This window comes from Lontra canadensis, unplaced genomic scaffold (assembly GCF_010015895.1).
Source record: "Lontra canadensis isolate GAN:19392208 unplaced genomic scaffold, GSC_riverotter_1.0 scaffold200, whole genome shotgun sequence".
NCBI lineage: Eukaryota > Metazoa > Chordata > Mammalia > Carnivora > Mustelidae > Lontra > Lontra canadensis.
Genome location: NW_022631194.1, coordinates 507,785 through 529,089, shown reverse-complemented (window position 1 = coordinate 529,089; position 21,305 = coordinate 507,785). Strand labels below are relative to the sequence as shown.

The window sequence follows — 21,305 nt, the reverse complement described above, 5'->3', positions numbered from 1 at the left end:
ATAAATAAAGTCCCAGGAAGGCATAGAACAACTTCCCACCCTGCTTTGAATGTCTGCTGCCCAGGAGCTTCAGCTTGGCCAGGCTCCAGAGCCCAGGGTAAGAGCTCTCCAGAATGGGTTCATGCCTGGCTCTCAGTTTCTCTCAGAGGAAACCCTTTTTCACAAATGAATGCACCCCATTCCATAGGGCCTTGTGTCAGAGTGATGGAAATTCAGCTAGGTTAAAGGGACAGAGGGGACTTAAGCCATTTCCTGGCCATGACCTCCCAGGGCTGCGTTAGCCTTCCGTGGAATTGAAGGAGATGCCAGCTTGGGGTGATTTCAGAGCAGTATCAGATCCCCTGACAAAAATCATCTCCCACCCACCATCAGTCTTGATGAGGTGCGTGGAAGTCTCACTACTGGCCATTCCTTAGACTTATGACTTTGAAGGCATCTAGTATATGTTACCATCAACAAATGTATCTAGCAGCACCTCACATCATCTCTGATAATGAGTACCCACCTTGTACTCTGTTCAAGGCTCTGTCCCAATGCATTGCCTAGTTACCTAGCCCCTAGGCCGAAGCTGTGCTTTGCCCATGTCAATACCCTCCTCTGAGTCTAGAGGCCCAGTTCCCAAAAAACCCAGATCAGGGGCCATTACCCTGCTGCCAGCTGAGAGATGTCCCCAGTGATGCCTGCGTGCCTGGCGTCTTGCACAACTTCTGTGGCCTGGCTTCCCTGCTGCTGTGCTTCTCCCTCCTTCCTCACTGCCCCCTCTCTGTGCACTTGAGTCTAACTGTTTTGACTCCTCTGATGCCAAGCCTCCTCTGGACCACACCCTGCTGGCTCTTTCCCAGCACCCTCAGATGCAGTCTTCTCTGCCCACCAGCCTGGACTCTAGGGAACGGGCCCGATTTAGAAGTCCCCAAGCGTGTTACAAGAATCAATCCCAGTGGATATCATAGTTGCAACATCAAATAGAGCTTTTTAGAATGTTGACATATGATATTTAGTTGTTTTAATTAAGACCGCCCTTCTTTTCTTTGAGTAAAGAGTTTTCTGTCCCTTGAGGCTTTTACTGAAAAGGTACATGGTGCCAAGTGGTATTGTTTTAGGTGCTAGTTAGGGACTGCTTGAATTCTGTGTCTTTCAAGAATGTTGGATCAGACTGAAGTTAGGGTCACTTGCACTTTGGGATTTCCTGGAAGGAATTTGGGTTCTCCTACTTCAGTTCTTCTAGTCATCAGTGGCTGGCTTCTCCTCAGCTCTCAGATCTCAGCCTCTGTGTTACCTCCTTTCTGCCAGTTTCTGAGGAACATCCCTCCTCCACCTTTATTAGCATCTTCTCTGTTTCCTTTTTGGCACTTAGGACAATTTGTAATGATTTTGTTTATTTACTTGCATTAGAGTGTCTTCCCTACTAGATGGTAAGCTCCAAACCATGGAATCATATGTTTTATAAAATTGCATTCCTAAAACCTGACATAGTGCCGAGTCCAAAGTGGGTGCAGAATAGATGTTTGTTGAGTGAAATTTTTCTCTTTCCCAGTGGAAAGAATAATAAAAAACTGTAGATCATACTCATTTCTGATGACAAACAAGTAACCAATGAGAGGAAAAGCTATCAATCCTGTTCTGTTTACATATATATCATTTGTAAATTCTGTTTAATATTCAATCCTTGGACCCACTGCAGGGGCTCCTAGGAACTATGGAGGATTGGGAAGCACAGAGCTCATTTTTGGCACCCCCTCCAACCTTGCTGTTTTCTTCATCTGCACATCATGAAAACAATCCTTCAAGACACCTGTAAGGTGCGCAGAGCCCTTGTTCTGTTTTTCTCTCTGCTGGGGAAATTTGTATTAGGAAGAAATCTGAAATTCATTCATGCTATGATTCTTCATAAGAGTATTATTAGCATTTAAGCACTGAGATGCTTTAACCACAGTCATGAAACACTAGTGGTAGAAATGCTGATCTTAACCTGGCACTGGAGGGAGGAAATTAAGAAAGGGGCCTGCAGGGACCTACAACCCAAAATGTGTTCACCATATTACCACCCAGCTAACCCTCCTTAGGGATGAACCTTTAAAAGGGAGAGGAAGAGAAAATGAGAGCAGATACATGCAGTTGAAATCTTACTCACTATAACGTGAGTCCCTTAGCTTTTGCTGTCTGGGTGTAATATAAACTATTAAATGTTAATAGCTATGTTTATAGAACCATGAGATGCACTGCTTCTTTTCTAGGAGAAAAAATAGATCTCAGATGCTTTTTCCACTTGGACTACTCAGGCACCTCTGGGCTGAGCACCTTGCCCTTTAACAGATGCCAGGTACATCCCCAAGTCTCAACTCTGCTGTCCTAAGTTGTGTTCTACGATCTGCTTGCAAGACTCTTTAAAAGAGCTCTCTTGCCCTGATGAACAACACTAATTGGTAGTGAAGATAATACTTCTTTATATGTTCCCCAGGCTTTGTTTATTTCTCTAGGAAATAGCACCCATGTGGTACTCAAGAGCTCTGTGGTCCCTTGAACCTTTGTTTGCAGCAAGAATCATTTCTCCTCTTCCAAAAAGATGTGATCCCAATCAGAGAGGCCAATAAGAACACCAAGATCCATTTCACAGAGTCATCCTTGGGGTCTTCACCTGACTAAAACCTCAGCCTCTTAAGGCCCGCCCCCGGTCAGGTGTCCTCTTCCAGGGGTTTTGTTTCACTTCCAGGAGCCTGTGGTTCTTAGAATTCCCATTCAATTCTCTTCCAATTGTTTCCTCTGTCTTAATTTGAGTTAATTTGACCTGACTTAAACTGACCACCTTAGGTAGTTGTGAGCTCCATAAGGGCAAGTTCTGGAATCATCTCTCAACATCCCAGGTTTTCAAATATTCTGTGTTCAACACAATAATGAAAATAATAAAGATAATAATGGCAACAATATCAATGATTCCCATTTAGTGAGGTACTGTTATTTCCCAGGCACTCAGATGAACTTTTCACTCCCTCATTTAACAACCTAATGATGAGGTAGATGTTCTGAGACTCTACTTACAGATAAGAAAACCAGGGTTCAAAGATTAAGTAGCTTGTTGGAGTTCAGAGGTAAATCGGCAGCTGAGATTTTTAACCCTTGCTTGTCTGACTCCAAGCTGTTTGCATTACTAACTGATGGGTGGAGTCTGAGTGCTGCCCTCCCTGACCAAGTCTGTCATCTTACTTTCATAGTCATGGCATGAAAGGACACCAAGAAAGAGAGATGCAGGGCCAAATTTTATTAAGACAAACTACACATATTATTTCTTATTTTCTTCCTGAAAGTCCCATCATCAAGGACTAATGTTATAGGATTTCTAATCCAAGTACACTTATTTCACAAAACAAACCCATTTCAGAGATGGAAGGAGAGTCTTTTTTGTTTGTTTGGTTGGTTGGTTTTGTTTTGCAGAGAGAGTCTTAATGCTGGTGCCAGACAAAAAATAAAAAGGTGTTCTCTCTAGGGACCTCTGATGACCATTCTCACCTAAATGGCCTCCCAGTCAGTCCCCTCCAACTCTCTACCCTCATCCTTCTCTCCACACACCAATAGCAGCCAAACATCATCAGAAGGGCCTGGAGATGGTTGATGGGAGGTAGAGGCTAAGACACCTTCTGAGCCTTCACCCTCCTCTGCCCAACTTCTCATCCGCATAGGCCGATGCCACTGGAAACAGTGAGTCTCAGCCCCTCCACCAGCATCTGGAGGTGAGGGCAGGAAGACACAAGTTCCTCTAAAGTTTCCTTTCCTTATTTCAGACTCCCCTCCCCTTCACCCACCCTGTCAGTGTAGACACACACACACACACACACACACACACACACACACACACACATATGCATGCATTTTAAAAAGTAATCATCTCCCTATAAGTCTCAGTATCCAATTCTGAGCATCCTTTACCTTCATCCATAATGGCAACCACCCATTATGGATGGACTGAACAGAGAAACCAGGCCAGTCCCTGGGAAGGCAGGACTTTTCCACAGTCCGCAGTCACCACTGCTTTCTAGCTGTCTCATTAGGAGCACCAGGGAGACATAGGAATCACTGTGCTCTTAAAAGAGGCCCCTGCCAAGAGAGCTGGAGATTCCCTTACCGCTTCCATGACCCTGCTAAACCCTCCAGGGAAAGAGAGATCTGGGGGCTCCATAGCTGTCATCATGCCTCCTCTTGGCACTCTAAGTTGGCAGTCAGAAAGGGAAATAAATAGGAGGGGGAAACAGTTTTCCAGTATTTTCTCTCTTTTTTTATTTTTATCTTCACAGCAGAATTATTTTTTTCCCAAAGGGAATTTGAGAAGCACAATGCCCTCTTTGTTTTAATAAGACCTAGGGAAATTCCATTGGCCCTTGTGGCTGGTGATCTGGTTAGGATCTGAGAGAGGACGACGGCTTCTTGGGCACTCTGGTCGATAAGATCTTTAGGGGAGCACTGAGTGAACAGCCAAGTTCTAGGATGGGATGGTTTCTATCATCGGGTTGAGCTGTAAAGAGCTGCAGGATGACAGGTGGTGGCAGGGATTCCAGTGGAGCCTTTATATATAGTCACTCCCTGGGGGAGCTTGCACCCCCATGGGCCAGTTTTCACCCTGGCAGAAGTAAAGGCTGCGGCTTCACTAAGGTAGGACATTTGCCAGAGGTACATACCAAAACACTTGTAAAGTTGAGGCTGCTGGCCAAGTTCCAAGGACCTCTTTTTAAGTAAGACTGGGTACAGGGAAGGCAGCCCAGGGCAGCCCAAGGCCACCTTAACATCACTCCAAATTTTGACCCATGGAGACAACAGATTCAAGAGCACATCTAATGGAAGGTCTTTGATTGATGCTCTTTATTGGCTGGGATCTTTGGGTTTTTCGTTGCAAGAAGAAGAGCAATCGGGTCGAGGAATCCATAGAGACTTGGAGAACCCATCTGGTATGTGGCTGGTATGTAGAGAGCCATTCTGTCCTTCTGGCTATCCCTCCTGTGGCTTGATTTACCACTGTTCCTTTTTCTTCCTCTGGCCTGTTGACCAAAGAATCTGAAAACCTTCTATGTACACTGGGTAGAGGATGGGAAGGGACAGCAGCTGGGGTGGGTAACTATGTCACTGCCTGCACTCGAAGAGGCCTGGTCCTACCTTCTGGAATAAATGAGCAATGCCACGGAGACCTGAAGCCCAAAAGGAGCAGAGCAGGTATGAGAATGAGAGATGGGGTCGATAGGGACACATCTTCCCTCTGTGAGCTTCCTCTGTTCCCACCTGGTCCTGGATTCCCCCCCGCAACACTAGAGGATCACACTGATAGGTCATCTGACCTGGCCTTGCTGCTGGCCTTGCTGAGACGGCGCTTGTCACTTGGATAGCCAATGGGAAGGCGGTCACCCGGGGAGGCCCCATTGGGTACCTCAGGCTTCTGGCTGTAATGGATGTGAATAAAGCCCTCCCCAGGAATCGCCTCCTGGCCTTGCACTTGCTCAGTGGCCAGGTTCTCGGTGTTCTGCTGGGAAGCCATCTTGTTACTGAAGGGATTGAAGAATTTGCCCCCAGGGCCATTCTCTAGGCACTGATTGAAGTCAGGGGGTGGTGTGCAGTTCTGGACCATGCCAGCAGAGGGGCCAGGAAGCTGACACTCGGCTGTGCCCTGTCCAGATCTGACAAAGCGCCGTCTGATCTTCTTCCAGCCCAGGTGGTAGAGCTCAGCCAGGCTGAGGAAGAGGGACAGCGCCGCCACAGCCAGCATAAAGACGATGAAGACATTCTTCTCCGTGGGCCGGGATACGTAACAGTTGACTGGGTGGGGACAGGGACTCCTGCGGCAGACATGCAGGGTGTCCAGGAAGATCCCGTAGAGGAGGTACTGACCCACGATGAAGGCCACCTCCATGGTTGTGCGAATCAGGATGCTGCAGACATAGGTGTTGAGCAGAGTGCCCTGGAGGACAATCCTCCCGTTCACTTCCTCCCAGCAGGACAGCTCTGCCTTCTCAGCCACTGGGTACTCATAAGAGCCAGTGCCCCGGACCTCTTTGGCCCTCTCAGCCTCCCTCAGCTTCCGCTTCTCCTGCATGCGCACCGTGTGCATGGCATGGCCCATGTACACCAGCGACGGCGTGGACACGAAGATGATCTGTAGCACCCAGTAGCGGATGTGCGAGATGGGGAAGGCTTGGTCGTAGCAGACATTCCCGCAGCCGGGCTGCATGGTATCACACTGGAAGTCGGCCTGCTCATCCCCCCAGGATGACTCGGCAGCCGTGCCCAGCACCAGCATGCGGAATATGAAGAGGACGGTGAGCCAGACCTTGCCGATCACTGTAGAGTGCTTGTGTACTTCCTCCAGGAACTCTCCCAGGAAGCTCCAGTCACCCATCCTGACTCAGCAGGAGACAGCCACCAGGACTTCTGCAAATGGGGCAGAGAGAAAGAGAGAAAAGGAGAGGGATGCTTCTGCAAAGTCTGGATGGTCTAGGGCTCCACCGATCCATTCTTTAAGAAAGTGCAACTCATGAGCCAAATTCACCTGAAAAGCTCTCTTTTTTCCAGGCCAGCAAAAGGAAAAGGAGATCGAAGATTAAAAATGGTCGTGTTAACAAGATGAGAGTGATTCCCACACTTGAATGGATCTAGAAATCAACTGAGGAGCCTGTTATGAGTGGGTTCTGTGCTGTTACCTCTGGAGAGTCTGCTTTGGGAGGTCTGGGGCCACCCCTGGAACCAGGATCTGCCCCGAGCAGCCCAGGTTACTCTGAGGCAGACAGTGCAAAGCTCACGCCTGGAGAAACACTGGTGAAGCAGGAAGCACAAAGGACTTCTCTCTGCTTTTGCCATTCTGGCCCTGTGCCTCATTGAGTCTGCATCCTTGTCTGTAAAATGGGGATGGAAAACAGCTGCCTCAGAGTTTCAAGGGTGAGGTACGTGATATGTTAGGGATCATAACTCAAATGTTCCATATGTTTGAAAGGGCATCAAGTGAAAGAATTATTTTGGTTTCAGAAGGAACTAAGTGAAGAGGAAGGAGTGGGGATGGCGGTGGCAAGTCTGGACTCTCAGAATGCATCCCCTAACCTTCAGAACCATCCCCAGCTGTACTGGGAGATGGTGAACAAAAACCAGCTCTGGGTGCTGCTGATGAGTGCTCGGGTTCTTGCAGCTGGGAGGCAGCTGGCGATGCCAATCTCCCACAACTCGGGGCAGTGCAGCCCTTCAGAGGTACGGCTCCTCATCCTCCTGCAGAAGGTCCCCATGCACAGACCTGCTCATCCAGAATAAATGCCCCAAACCATTATGTCCCACACAGAACCTTCTCTCAGCAGGCCCTTTCTTGCTTCTCCAGCCTGATTCCTTGTCTGTCCCCATTAGTTCCTTTTGTACTGCCTGCCACATTCTGGAAGATTCCCAGATGCCCTCTTCCCAGCCACCTTCTACATAACCGCTGCCCCCACCCCCAGCTAGATCCTTATTAACCCTCAGAACTTAACCCAGTCTTGGTTCCCTGCAGCCCTCCCTGCTCCTCCAAGCTGAGCCTCTTCAGCTCCTGTGGTGGCTTTAGGGACACTTGGTTCCCTCCTAGCACTTCCCTTCTTGTTTTGTGGCCCTCTGCCTGTCTGTGTTCTTCTAGTGGGCACTCCTTGATCACAGAGACTGACTGTTCCTCTGTATCATCATCACCTGGCCCAGAGCCTGGGCTGGAGTGGATAATCTTAGGGAATCTTAGTTGAGTGAATGAAGGGTGGCAGGCTCTGATGTGGCTAATCAGTTCCCTATTCCTTGCCTGCATCCTGTCAGCAGGGTGAAAAGACCAGATTTCACTTTCTCAGTCTCTTCTGCAGTTAGATCTGGTCAGTCAGGTATGGTAAGAATCTATGTAGAGGGAGTGCTCTAGAAACTGTTTTCCATCCCCCAGTAAATGGAGGGAGTCTCACAGGAGGTCCCCCTGTCCACCACCCCGACTACTTCCTACCCATGGACAGGACTATTTGAACCAAGATGTCTGAGGCTGTCCAGAGATTCTCAGAAATGCCAACCAATGTCCTGAGGCCTCTGAATCAGCTCTTGAATCTCCTACCTCCAGAATTCTTATTTGATGAGCAATAAATGTCCTTATGGCTTAAGCCTCTAACCAATCCTAATCAACAGAATGACAAAAAAAAAAAAAAAAAAGAGGAGGGAACTGAACTACAAATATTCCATTCTTATGATCATAAAACCTTAGAATCTAATGGGATCTTAGAGATTGTCAGGTTCACACCTTGACCTTCACATCTTTGCTGTCAGTATGCCCCTGGTTCCTATCCAAACACTCTTTATGCAAATAAAGGGCAGTGTGGGTTGCCATATTTCATGGTGCAGGTTTCCTTGACTCCTGAGTTGATACCTTGACAGAGACCAGGCTCCTAGCCCTGTTTTCTCCCAGGCCCCCACTCCCCAACCCTGAGAGTCCACACATGAGTGGAAAGGGCCTTATCTCTGTCCCCCTCCGTGTCAAAGACTCATCCAGGTCTTGAAGCCTTTCCTCTAGTTTGTGTTCAGACATCTGCCCTTTCCCCTAGGTGGTGAAGAGTCCCCCTCCCTTAGCCTCCAAATGTGGAAAACTGTGGAGCATCTGCTCAGAAGGAAAATGGCTGATTAGATAAGAGTGCGAATGGTCTGTCATCTCTTCTGGGCACGTGCATAGTGTTCAGCACCTTCAGGGTCATCCACACAACATGCAGGGACCAGGATATGCTGAGTGTCTGAGAGAGGGGAGGGCAAGAAGGAGAGGGAGAGAACGGAAAAAAAAGAACAAAAAGAGGGGAAAGACAAGCAGGAGTTTGGAATGGAAAAAAAGAGACCATGTAGTGGTTAAGAGAATATAGTTTGGGGGTAGCTAAGTGGAGTTCAAAACCCTATCAATATTGCTGAGCTTGGAGAAGCTACTGGATCTGTAGCTCAATTTCCCTAACTGCAAAATGAAGATACTATTATTTAGCTCATCCAGTGTTATGAGGTAATGTATAAAAAGCACTTAACACAGTGCTCAGTGTATAAGAACTAAAGAATAATTCCTTGCCTTTACCAGCAAGAAAGTGGTGAGGGAGGACAGGAATGGAGAAGGGGGGAGAGAGAGAGAGAAAATAGAGAGAAGTGCATTACAAAGAAGAGAGAAACACATGGAAAAGCAAAAGGGGAAAAAGTGAAAGGGAAACAGAAATGGAAAAGAAACAAGAAAAAGGGAAACAAGTGTCATATTCTTCCAAAATTTGGGGCAAGTTTTCCAAACTGTCCTCAATCCCTGAAGACATTTCCCTTGATCTTCTGACTCTGCCACTCATTCCTTGCAAGTCCCCCAGGAGGTCTAAAAATAGGGCCAGACAAAGAATGTGACGCTTTGGTCTGGTCTGCCAAGAGGCTTGTGGCTAACCCCCTCACTTGTGGTGCGAGGAATCCCACCTGGAAGAAGGAAAGCAAGCATACAAGAAAGAAACATCATGGAAGAGGAGAAAGACAGTGACATCTATAGGCTGCCTCATGGGGAGGGAAAAACACTAGCTGATGAGGTGGGGGTGGGGCAGACCTCATGCACCCTGGTGACAGCAAATAGGGTACAGGACAAGTCTCATTTGTGACTTCCTGATGACCCAGGCGAGGTCAGAGAAACTTAAAATTGCTACCAAGTACCAGCTGCTCAGTTTATAATATGAAAGTCAGTTTCCCAGCTACACTGTGTCCCTTCGGGTCCCCCACAACCTCAGCCAAAGAAATATGTAAATTAGATACCCACTGAGTTTACTGGGTGTAGAGCATATAAAATGCTTTGTAGATTATTATATGTTTCTTGGCAGGAAGTGTGTTAGGAGGGGCAAAGGAAGCTGCCCGTGCCATGAATAAATTCTATCAAATACAATGGTAATAATATACCTCACTGCTTTAACTAAGATCTTCACTGCCTTCCTACTGCTTATAAAGTTCATACTCTTTAACTTGCACTTGAGATCCTCCACAGCACAGCTCAGTCCTGTCTTCTTCCCTGTTCCTCTCACATACTCCATTTTTAAGCTACATTACTCCCATACACGTGTACATGGCCCACACCTTCTTACCTCTTTGTCTTAGCTCCTCATACCCCCTCTACCTACCAGGTCCTTCTTCCTTTTCATTCATTCATTTAATATGAGTGGTTACCAGGTATCATGCAAGGCCCTTAAAGCACAGCAGTTAAAAAGAAAAACTAAGAGTCCCTGACTTTACTGAACTTAACTGCCTTTATATCCCTGCCTGAAGGAGAGAGATCGAACACATTGCAATAAAGCATAATGTGTGTTAACATTAAGGGAGTGCTGTGGGACACATGGCAGGAGGTTACTCTGGCTTAGGGCATTGGGGAGGGCCTTCTAAGGAGCCCTGGGTAATTAAATTCTACAGCCCTTTGCAACTGATACAAGTTCTGAAGTCTCCAAGGTAAAAGAGATGGTCCTTAGAACCCAGTCCCTAGAACATCCCCACTCTGTAGTTTCTTCACTCAAAAACCTTCAGCATCTTCTTTCAACATGTCATATCCTGGGACAAAACAAACATTTGGAGGAGTCACCAAGGAACTTGTTTGGTAATAGTGACATGGCACTTGGATAAGAGGGAAAGGGCCAAAGGAAGGCTATTGTGTATAGTGAACATAGATCATTTTATTCCCTTACTTTGTGTATTAAATGACTACAAATAAAATTCAGGTACCTACATTCCCAACCCAGTGTTAGCATTTTTGCCTCCCTATACAGCCAGTGTTTTCAAAGAAAACTAACTTAGAGCAACCTAGGTTAACATAAACTCATAGCTAGGACTTCCTCCTCTGGCCCCACATATGTAGGTAGAAATGGAGAATTCTTTTCTCAAATTGATCTCAGCCCATTTTGAAATCTCCTGAACAATAAGGACTCCACATTACTGTTCAGCATGTAGGATACAGTCACACTTATATGTTGCCTTACACTGATTTTCCAAAATTTTCTTTCTATCAGCCAACCCACAAGTACTTTTTTGAGTCCCTGCTATGTGTCTATCACTATTTTGGGTACTGAAAATAATATCTAGGGGATACCAGACCTGACACATACTATGCATTCAATGATATCTTGAATTAATAAAATCAGGCACAATTCTTGGCCTCAAGGATTTAACAGCTTTTCCCTTCAAATGAGTAATAGACTTCTCAAGTCAAAAGCCCTGTCTTTTACTTTGTATTCTTAATGCATTAAGGTCTCACAACAGGTACATAATAAATGCTTTCTTAACGATTGAAAAAAAAAATGTTTGATCTAGCAGTAAGATTACAGAGTGATCCTACAGAGGGTCAAATCTTCCTTCTTATGTCCAACAAATAAAAAAGAAAACCTTACAGGGGCCCATGGGTAGTTCAGTCAGTTAAGTGTTCAACTCTTGATTTCAGCTCAGGTCATGATCTCAGCATTGTGAGACGGAGCCCCATGTCAGACTCTGTGCTGGGCGTGGAGCCTGCTTAAGATTCTCTCCCTCTAGCTTTGCTCCTCCCCACCTCTGTTTTTCTCTCGTCCCTACTCTAAAATAAAATAAGTAAGTAAAACCTTATACAGTTCAAGATGTGCTTCTCCTCCCTTCTCTTAATGACCCCAAGAAGGTGGGACCATATTTGTTTTGTTCATGACTGGTTACCTTAGGACATATAGACACTCAGTTTCTATTGTTGAATGGAAAAATCCTCATAGTTATGAGGATTTTTATGCCTTTTTGGGGTGCTGGTTATTGCCTCTGTTTTGCAAGAAGGAGACATCTACAGAAGGTAAGAGATTTGCTCAAAGAAATGAAGATGAATAGAGGTAGAACCTAGACCACTTCAGAGTTCCTGATCAACTCTGGGGCACACCAGAAAATTTCCCTCCATCCTCCTTCTAGGGGTGAAGCGCATCAATTCTTATGTCTCCCCACCTCAGAGCTTGAAGTTCCAGCAGTGAGATATTTGAGACATGACTGCCATTTAGTGCTAAAGCCTGGGGGTCGGTTTTTAAGCAATCAAGCAAATGTTTATGATGGTCCCTTGATGTGACCAGCACTTGATGGGAGGTGCTGAGGGGCTTATGGAAAAGTTCAATTCAGTTCACCTTCACAAACATTTACTGAGTGTCTACTTATGTGATAGAAGTTAGGAACCCAAAGATCAGTAAGACTCTGGGTTGAAGGAACTCACTGTCCAGTGAGGGATACAAACACAACCAACTGTGCAAATATTCTGGGCTTCTCCAAAGAAGCAACCCTTGAATTGGAGTTAGGTGGAGGTGAAGTTTGTAGAGGTAAGAGGTAGGGGGGGAGGGGAGGTGTGGGAGAGACAGGGGCATCCCAGACAGAGGCAACCACGTGAATAAACCCACCAAGTGAAAACCAGCATGGTATTAGAGGACAATGAGCAGAACAAGGGGGTGGTCTGCAGAATAGGCAGAGGCAGATTATGGAGGCTTTGAGGTCATGCCAGGAGTTTGGAATAGTTCTCAACCCTTACATAACCATGTTCAGTACATGACTTGTTCCTGTGGGCAGACCCTAATGGGACACAGCCCTGAAATAGGATGGGGACATAAAGTATGGCACAGTCAATAATCATACTGCTGGTGGCAGTCCTTTGGTAGTGGCTGCAGCATAAACTAGGCAGGCTGCAGGTGACAAGTTCGTCCAGCACACTGCTAAAACAGCACCCTGTCTCTCCTGCTCAAGAAAGCATATTGCAAGGGAGCATAGGGATGCCTTGAAAATTCTCTTCTATTGATTCTAATTCTGTCCTCTGGAGCCACACGTAACAGGCTTTCTAATTTCTGTGTCCCCCACCCCCACACCAAGTCAGCAGCTGAGCCTTGGACTGAACTGTAAAACCACTGGGTTTTCAAATACATAATGAAAATGATTAGCTCTACTGGCTATGTATTCTCTCTCCAGCTCTACCCTGAGCTCCTTGAAGACAAGGTCCATATCTGTTCATCACTGTATCCTCCTCCTAAGTCCCCCTACCCCCTCTTCCCTCTTGGTGCTTAAGACTGTACCTTACACCCAGTTGGTTGACACCTTTAAAAATCAACAACAGTAAATAAATTACAGCATTTAGCTCACTCAAAACACCTAATGCGGGCGCCTGGCTGGCTCAGTGGGTTAAAGCCTCTGCCTTCCGCTCAGGTCATGATCCCAGGGTTCTGGGATCGAGCCCCGCATCAGGCTCTCTGCTCAGCAGGGAGCCTGCTTCCCTTCCTCTCTCTCTGCCTGCAGCTCTGCCTACTTGCGATCTCTGTCTGTCAAATAAATAAATAAAATCTTTAAAACAAAACAAAACAAAAACACCTAATCCAGTAGAGGGGCTCCCTGGGAAGTGACCTTAGGGCACCTGCAGAGTGAATGTGGTGACCAGAACAGCAGGGAGACTAAAGCTGCTGAGCCTTCCTTCTGCCTTTGACCGAGCCCTTGGCTCAGCCAGGCAGGACTGGATGGATCTAAAGCAGAGACACATCCGTTCACCATGGACTATTTCTTCTCCACCTCCTCCCCACATATCACTGGGGTGCTCACTCAAGTTTGTCAAAATTAGATTATAAGATCACTCCACAGAATCTGAGTCTAATTCTGGGCAACGACACATGTTCTGTACATTATCTAACAGATCTCTGGTTCTCAGTAAAGGTTGTTATTCACAGTAATAATAACAGCACTCTGGGCCCATGCTATAATTCTGCTCATCACACAGTGGAATGTGGCACAGAGCAGGGTTGACTTGCTTCCCAATTAAGAGAATTCTGTTGTAAAAGGACCCAAAGGGCCTCACTTAAATGATCCTTGGACACAGGATCATGTCAGTGCAGCTCAGTTCATAAAGTGTTTATTGAGCTCTCTTGCTATGCCAGAAACCAGAGGTGGCTTTATAAAGTAAAGCACTAAGTATAACATCATCTCAGAACTCTTCGGCACCTTTCTTTTTCATTAATACCTGTTTTTCTGACCTACCGTCCCCCTCAATAGCTTCTCACTAAAATGGAGAGACACAGGGAGGATTGCATAAGAAAGTGGTCTTGATCTTCCACTACTCCAGAATCTTCGTTATCCGTGGAGATTCTCAGCTCCATTTTCTAGTTTACCTAAACTTACACAACAAGAAACTCTGAATCTAGGTAATAATGATAATAATAAAATTAAGTTATTGAGACCTCTCTATGTGCCAGATGTTTTTCAAGTTTCTTGATATATTTTTTTTCTCATTTGATTGTCCCAACAATTGAGCAAGCAAGGCTCATCCCCAGCCCCTTTGTACCGGCTCAGGGAGATTGATCGAGCAATGTCACTTGAGGGGGACTTGCTGGTAAGTGGTAGAGTTGACATCAAACCGAGCTCTGGTCTTGTCTGACAGCAGTACGCCTGCCTTCACAACTGTGCTGGATCCCATCTAAATGACCTAAAGTTCCTTTCCTTAAAAATCCTCACCAGTCAGAGGCTGGCCACTTTGACACAAGGTAAGTGCTGCAGGGAGGTTTTCAAGGTGACTGTTAGAATCGGGGGTCGATTTCTAAGTTCTTGGGGGTAATTCTTACATTTAGGACTTCCACTCCTCTCCTGACTGCGATTTGGAGATTGCCTCTTCAACCTCAGGGGAAACAACCAAATGGGTCCTACAGCCATGTGGGCAACTTCCTCAGAAGTCCAGTGGGGGCTTCCACCCCTGAACCTTGATCACTGAAGAGAGGAGAGGGAGATAGAGATGAGAAAGAAGCAGGAGACAGATGGAGGAGATGAAGCGTCACTTTGGTTTTCCTTCGACTCCAGCCAATGGCAGATAATTAACCTTTCTTTCTATGTCATTATTTTATTCTAGCAAGGACAGAGTGGTCTGCTCAGAAACACTCTGCTGATAGACAGTTGTTTCAAAGCCAAGGAGGTGGAACAGAGCAAAGTGGAGAAGGAGAATTATGCTGAGATACGTAATTTTCTTGTTAAATTGTTGGAAGAAGAAATATTTACAAGTGGGTGGGAAGTGGTGGCCAAATGGAGATATTCAATTACAATGAAATATTAGGAGGTCCTTATTAAGTACCCCGAAAAGGTTGATTAAAACTTATGCAGTTATTAATGAAAATTGTATTTATGAGACACTTAGATTTCTTTAGTATTTCCACCATTTTTCATGGATTCATAGGAAAGGAATCTAGATATCAAGCAAAATCAATCCCTTATTTTTATACAAGCTGAAGACCAGGGTCCAGGGAAATTAAGTACTAGTGATAACAGATACCACGAATTTGAGTGTTTTCCACGTATGAAACATTTTACAACTATACTTTTAACCTTTATATTAATTCTGCTAGGAAAGTAGTTATTATCCCATTTTACAGCTCAGAACACTGAGGCTCAGAGGTAGCAAATGCTGCATAAGGGACTTGCAGTCAATCTGCCTGACTGCAAAGCCTACCTTCCCACTGTGTCTTTAAAAGGGAAAGAAAAATCAAAGAGGCCCCAGTTCTGACAGATAGTGACAAACCTGTGACCGGAACTCTGTCCAGTCTCTGAACTCCACGAGCAGGGCTTTTCCCACTCTCCCGTAAGAGGCCCTGCATTTTTCCTTTCAGCCCCTGGCTTCTTGGCTGGCCGTCCCTTGCCTATGCTGTTCCTAGAATTAATGATTCCATCGACGCCTGCGGCCCACAGTGGTCAGGATTCCCAGACTCTTCAGCATCTGCCACCATTTGGCCAGAATTCACATATAGAAAGTTATTTCCTTTTTTAGCCACTAAGTGCTCTTGGCTGCAGCCATGTCTGCTGCCGGGTTTTCAGCTGGCCAGACAACAGGCTCTGGTGTTCCATTGATGTCAAATCATAACAAGAACCACTGAAACAAAAATAGGAGGTGGGCCTAGTGTTTCCTGAAGAGTAGTGGGATTTGAACCCTGCCTCCACTCACCAATTGTGTGCCCTTAGGCAAGTCACTCAGCCTGTCTGTTTCCTCCTCATCTGAAAAGAGGGAATGTTTACTCATGGGGATTCAACAGTAAGCGGATGTATGGAAGGTCCTCAAACAGTACCGGGCACATAATAGACAGTCAGGTTAGTTCCTTGTTTTCTTTTCTGACATTTCCAGTAAAGACTCCTCTCAAGCATGATCCAACTAGCCAACCTGGTAATTTGAATTTGGCAGTGCAGCAGCCTGGTGAGAGAGACCCAAAAAGGACGCTCACGGGGCACCATGTGGGAAAGGTGAGGAACACATGGGTGATGGGAAGGATATTAATTTCACTGTACATCTGTTATTTCACTAGGCGTGCAGACCTTCAGGGGCAAGCATGGAGAAGAAGGCAGGTACGGGGTCTCACTGAGATCAGTCCCCTTTCATTCTTGTAATTGGTTCAGCCTGGTTCTGGACTTTGGGCCTGGAGATGGACTTCATTTGAGTCCACATTATAAAATGTGTGCTTCATGTAATCCCTGACTTCTGAAAAGCTGCAGCACTTTTGAATCTCTTCATCAACCAGTCCAAAGGCACATCCACTAGGGTAGGTTTGAAGCTGGCTCGGTTCTACTTGGAAGAGAAATCGGTGACCTGCGGAGGAGGGCCATCCCTACCCCTAACCACATCTGCCCTCTCCTGAAGTTCTGAATCATGAAAATCCCAGGATGAATTAAGATCCTGGAAATTATCTGTGAACAAGAGCCTTGAAAGAAAGGCTCTTCCGAGTCTCAGCTCTTTCTCTGTGGCTCTGTATGAGACATTCCACTCCCTGAGCCTCAGTTTGCTTGTGTATAAGAGAAAGCAATTGAGCTGGATGGCTGCTAAGTTAGAACATCTGGGGAGTTTGTGACTTGACCAATTGCGATAGCATGGCAAGTCAGTGGCAGAGCCAAAGGCACAGCTAGATTTTCTAACCCCCCACCCCAGCTTAGAGGTCAGCAAAAGTCGTCCCAGGGAAAAAAAAATCTGCGCGTCATAAAAAGGAAGCAGTACCTTCTCAGAATTCCATGTCGTGGGGGAGGCCTTTCCATCAAATGAGATGTAGTTCCAAGATATGAGCTGAGGACCAGCTAACCTGGATTCTACCCTATTGTTCCATTGTTCACTGAGCACTTAATATAAAATAGCCATTTTATTTATTTATTTTATTAAAGACTTTATTTATTTATTTGACAGACAGAGATCACAAGTAGGCAGAGAGGAGGAGGCATGCTTCCTGCCGCACAGAGAGCCTGATGCGGGGCTAGATCCCAGGACCCTGGGATCATGACCTGAGCTGAAGGCAGAGGCTTTAACCCACTGAGCCACCCAGGCACCCCTAAAATAGTCATTTTAAATACAGGTTTCCCCCACCATGTCGGTCTCCCTGCTTGAAGGGAGCCTACTTCTTCCTCTGCCTCTGCCCCTCCCCCCTGCTTGTGTGTGCGCTCTCTCTCTCAAATAAATAAGTAAAATCTTAAAAAAAAAAAAATGAAGTGGTGTAGAGCACATATTGGATAGTGGGGAAAACTTTGTGTTATTTTATTTAATCTTCACAAAACCTTACAAGGAAGTCATTTATTAACTTCTTTGGCAGATGAAGAAACTAAGGCTCAGAGATGTTAAATAATTTGCCCCAGGCCACACAGCTGAAATTCTAACCCAAATGTGATTCCAGATGCCCAGGCTCTTCCTTCTGCCCTATCCCCGAATTAGATGAACTCTAAGATCCCTCTGTGCTATTTCAATACCCCTGATTCTGAGACCTCCTGATTCCTTTTCTTTATGAAAGTGAGTGGATTGTTGAAAGTTGAATTTTTTTTTTTTTTTTTTTTTTTTTTTTTTTTTTGCCCATGATATGCTAATATCCAGAAACAACTGAATGACCAAGTGGAACCAAGCTGTCATTCTCCAGGAATCCATAGCTTCTGGCCCTAGAAAGGGAATTGGTTTCTTTTCTAGGAGACGAAGTTTTCCTGGGCATCTCTCCCCTTGGTCAGCTTAATCTTCGAGCCCAAGGTGGTGCCAGCTGGCACAGAGACCTACGAGAATCCCAGGTGGGTGAGATCTTCCCTGAGACAGGGAGCAGAGCCTGGGCCTTGGGTCTTGCTGGCCCTGAGGACTCCAGGTCTCCTGACTAATCCAGGCAGATAGGCACCCTGTTCTGCTTTCAGTGGCTGCAGTGGAATCAGCCAGTCCCCAAGAGGCCAGGCTGCAGTGTGGTAGCCCGGCAGGCTGCCAGAGCCCCGAACCTTCCACTGCACGTACCCCTCAACAGCCAGCAGTGATAATGAGGAGCAGGTGGGCAAGTGAGAATTCCTGCCAGAAAACAAGATCGTAGAGATACTTAAATGGAAGAAGCAGGGAGGCCTGGGGACAAATGGAAGTTCAGAGAACACAGCTGAGGACAGAAGTCCGAAGGGCCCTAGGAATGAGTGAGCAGAGCAGGACATTCTCCCAACCAAATTAACGTGACTCATTGCGTCATCCCTCATAGGTCACTTCCTTTTCCTCCGCTTTGTTTTCCCTATTAGTGGAAGAACTGGACAGGCAATCTCACAGACCTTTTCCAGTCCTAATGGCCTAGGACTTTTGGCCAGGATAAGGAGAGGGGACAGGAGTGAGGCAGCTGGGGGACAAGAAGAACAACCAGTTTCAGGAGTCCAGCAGGAACATCCTTGGTGCTCTAAGGCTGTGGCAAAGCCAGGTACCGTGACTGTTACTGACGTGGCTTGATGAACTTCATGTATCTGGCTGAAGGGATAGCCAGAGGGTACCAGTCTGGAAGCCAGGAAACACACTTCTGGGTTTCCTCCACCATGGGCACTGTGGTCAGGGGACTGCTCCTCGGCGGCTGCTGAGTAAGGAGAAGATGGGGAGAGATGGCCAGGGCAGCAGGCTCCAAACAGCTCCACTGCCCTGGGGAACCTGCTGGAAGGTGGAAAGTTCAGAGCTGTCCTTAGAGAGCAGTGAATCAGGTTCTTGGGCTGAACTGGGGCTCTGGAGGCTTTGGGTGGAAAAGACGAAGGCCTGCTGATATGAAAGTCAGGCTGTGGTGCCTATAAATACCAGCCTGTGTCCTCAGTGGTGAGCCATGCCACCTGGCTAAGGGGGGTGCTACATCACCACATACAGGCTTTTGTCTCCTCTCATTTGGCTAGATTTCTCCTGGGTCTCCTGACTCCCCGGCCAGTGCTCCTTGCTCTGCCCTTCCTTTCCTCCGGCCAGTCAGACCCAGTGGGCCAGACCCTTATGAGACGCTGAGGACGAAAAACCAGAAATCCCTCCATTATGACGGCATACCGGGAGGGAGAATCCAGTTAAAATTGAACAAAGGCGTAGTACAGATGTAAAATCCTTGTGACTAGCTTCCCCTTGCCATGATTCCAAGGAATACTTGAGCCTAAGGAATCATACCCTTGTACAGCATTACTGCTGAATGGAACTGGAAGGATCCTTCTATTTCAAACCCCTCATTTTCTTTCTTTTTGAAAGTAGACTCCACGCTGGAGTAGACACACAACCCTGAGATCAAGACCTGAGCCGAGATCAAGAATGGAACACTTTACCAGCTGAGCCACCCAGGTGCCCCACAAACCCCTCATTTTCTAGATGAGTAAACTGAGGCCCAGAATGGGGCAAGGACACACAGCCACTCAGGGCACAAGAACCCAGGTTCTTTCACCACATGCTCAGGAGAGGGGTCAGGGAGCCCACAGAAACCTTTGTGCCCCGCGGCTGTCTACCTCACCCTGTACCCAGGAGGAAAGGGGACCTTCAGTGACACCTCTCCCCACTTCCCCTCTGGATCTTCACCAGCCTCTCGCCTCTGACAGTGACAGTGAGTGGCAGGCCAGCCGGCTCACAGCACACAGCAGGGATATGACATTCTGCAGGAAACTAAGCACGGAATATTTTTAAACCACCCAACACGCCTTGGGAGGGGGGATCAAAACACTCCCCTAGATGCTGTGGAAGGCAGTTCAAAAAAGATTCCAAGCCTAGAGGAAGCACCGCAATACAGTGATGGTTTTTGTTTTTAAAGGGCCAATTTCATCTTAACCAAAGTTCTTGGAAATGAACTGCTAAGCTACTTAGAAGATGCCCCTGGAGGGTAGCCACTCCGCCAGAGGTAGACCAGCTCCAAGGGCCCTCCACTCACACTTCGGCAGATCCTTAGAAATCAAGTGAGTAACTTATCTGCTGCTTTACCATCCTCCTCCTCCATATATCCCAACCTCACCATCGCAGGGACTAGTGAGGGGTAGGGAATAAGCCCCCAGTACAGAGAAGGAGCTCTGGTTGTTGTCCAGCCTGGAACTCCAGGCTCTCTCTTCTGGCTCCTTCCCATCAACTGAGAGTTTCATCTCTTAAAAGCACGTCTATCCTTACCTTCTCCCCAGTCCTTCTCTCTGGAATTTCCACGGGCTTCTCTGGTCCTGGGCTCCTGGCTACCTCCTCCGCTGCCCACTCTTCCCAGCTCTCACTCAGCCTGTCAGTTGCTCTCCCACCCCCTTTTGACTCGAGTCTGTCACCCTCCCTCCTCCCACTTCTTCCTATTCTTTCACTCTCCACCCCCTTCCCCCCAGGTCCCTCCCTCCCCGCTCTCCGTCGTGCTCTTAGAATCTTTGCTCACTTCAAAAGTTTTCTTCCCTCTACCTCCCTGCAGTCTCTCTTCACCACTCTCCCCTCCAGGAGAGAGGAGAGGGAGTCTTCCTCCTCCCCCGCTGCCCTCCACGGTCATTGTTGCTACAGTCCTGGCACCCTCACTCTCCTTCATATGGGTGACACACTGCCTCCCTAGTTTCTGCAGAGCCTCCACAGGCTCCTCTGGCCAGGGCTGTCCTGGGGTATCAGCGGAAAACTAGCATTACCTAAGAGATCTTGCTTCTCCATCCTTTTCCTACTGTCAGAGAAAAAGAGTGCTCCCTCAAGAAACAGGTCTTTTTGGAACCTCCATTATGTCCTCATCAGTGAGCTGTGCAGCAGCTAGCATAGGAAACAGTCTCACAACTCACAAGCACCAGCACCCAGAATAGACACCAGGGGTAACTGGAAAGTTCCAAAGGACAGGAAGAGGGCACCATCACTGACCAGGATCATACTCCCTTCACCCCCTTCTCTAAAGAAAAGAGAGCACCTTCTATGTGCCCAACATTGGGCTAGACTATATATATATCCTATTTTTATTTCACTCAGTCATTCCAGTTTCCAATTTTACACAGTAGACATTTCTACATTTGAGGAAACTCAATCATGGTGACCCAGTTGGTAAACGGTAGAGTCTGGATCAGGAGTTTTAGTCAAAGCCAAAATTTACCTCTGTGCTCCTCCCACAAAGGCATAC

At 46.8% G+C, this 21,305-nt stretch overlaps 1 protein-coding gene across 2 annotated transcripts; it reads right to left on the bottom strand.

Moving 5' to 3' along the window:
- Positions 1–4,480: 4,480 nt before the first annotated feature.
- On the bottom strand, positions 4,481–20,482 carry GJA5 (gap junction protein alpha 5). 2 transcript variants are annotated; one of them, XM_032848150.1, is made up of 3 exons: positions 20,351–20,481; positions 14,571–14,712; positions 4,481–6,405 (listed from the first exon to the last, which is right to left on the bottom strand). In XM_032848150.1, the coding sequence occupies exon 3, from the start codon at positions 6,371–6,373 to the stop codon at positions 5,297–5,299; it is 1,077 nt and encodes a 358-aa protein (XP_032704041.1). In that variant the 5' UTR covers positions 6,374–6,405; positions 14,571–14,712; positions 20,351–20,481; the 3' UTR covers positions 4,481–5,296. The 2 variants fall into 2 exon arrangements, with proteins under 2 accessions (XP_032704041.1, XP_032704040.1); XM_032848149.1 differs by lacking the exon at positions 14,571–14,712 and having other exon boundaries at positions 20,351–20,482.
- Positions 20,483–21,305: the final 823 nt, after the last annotated feature.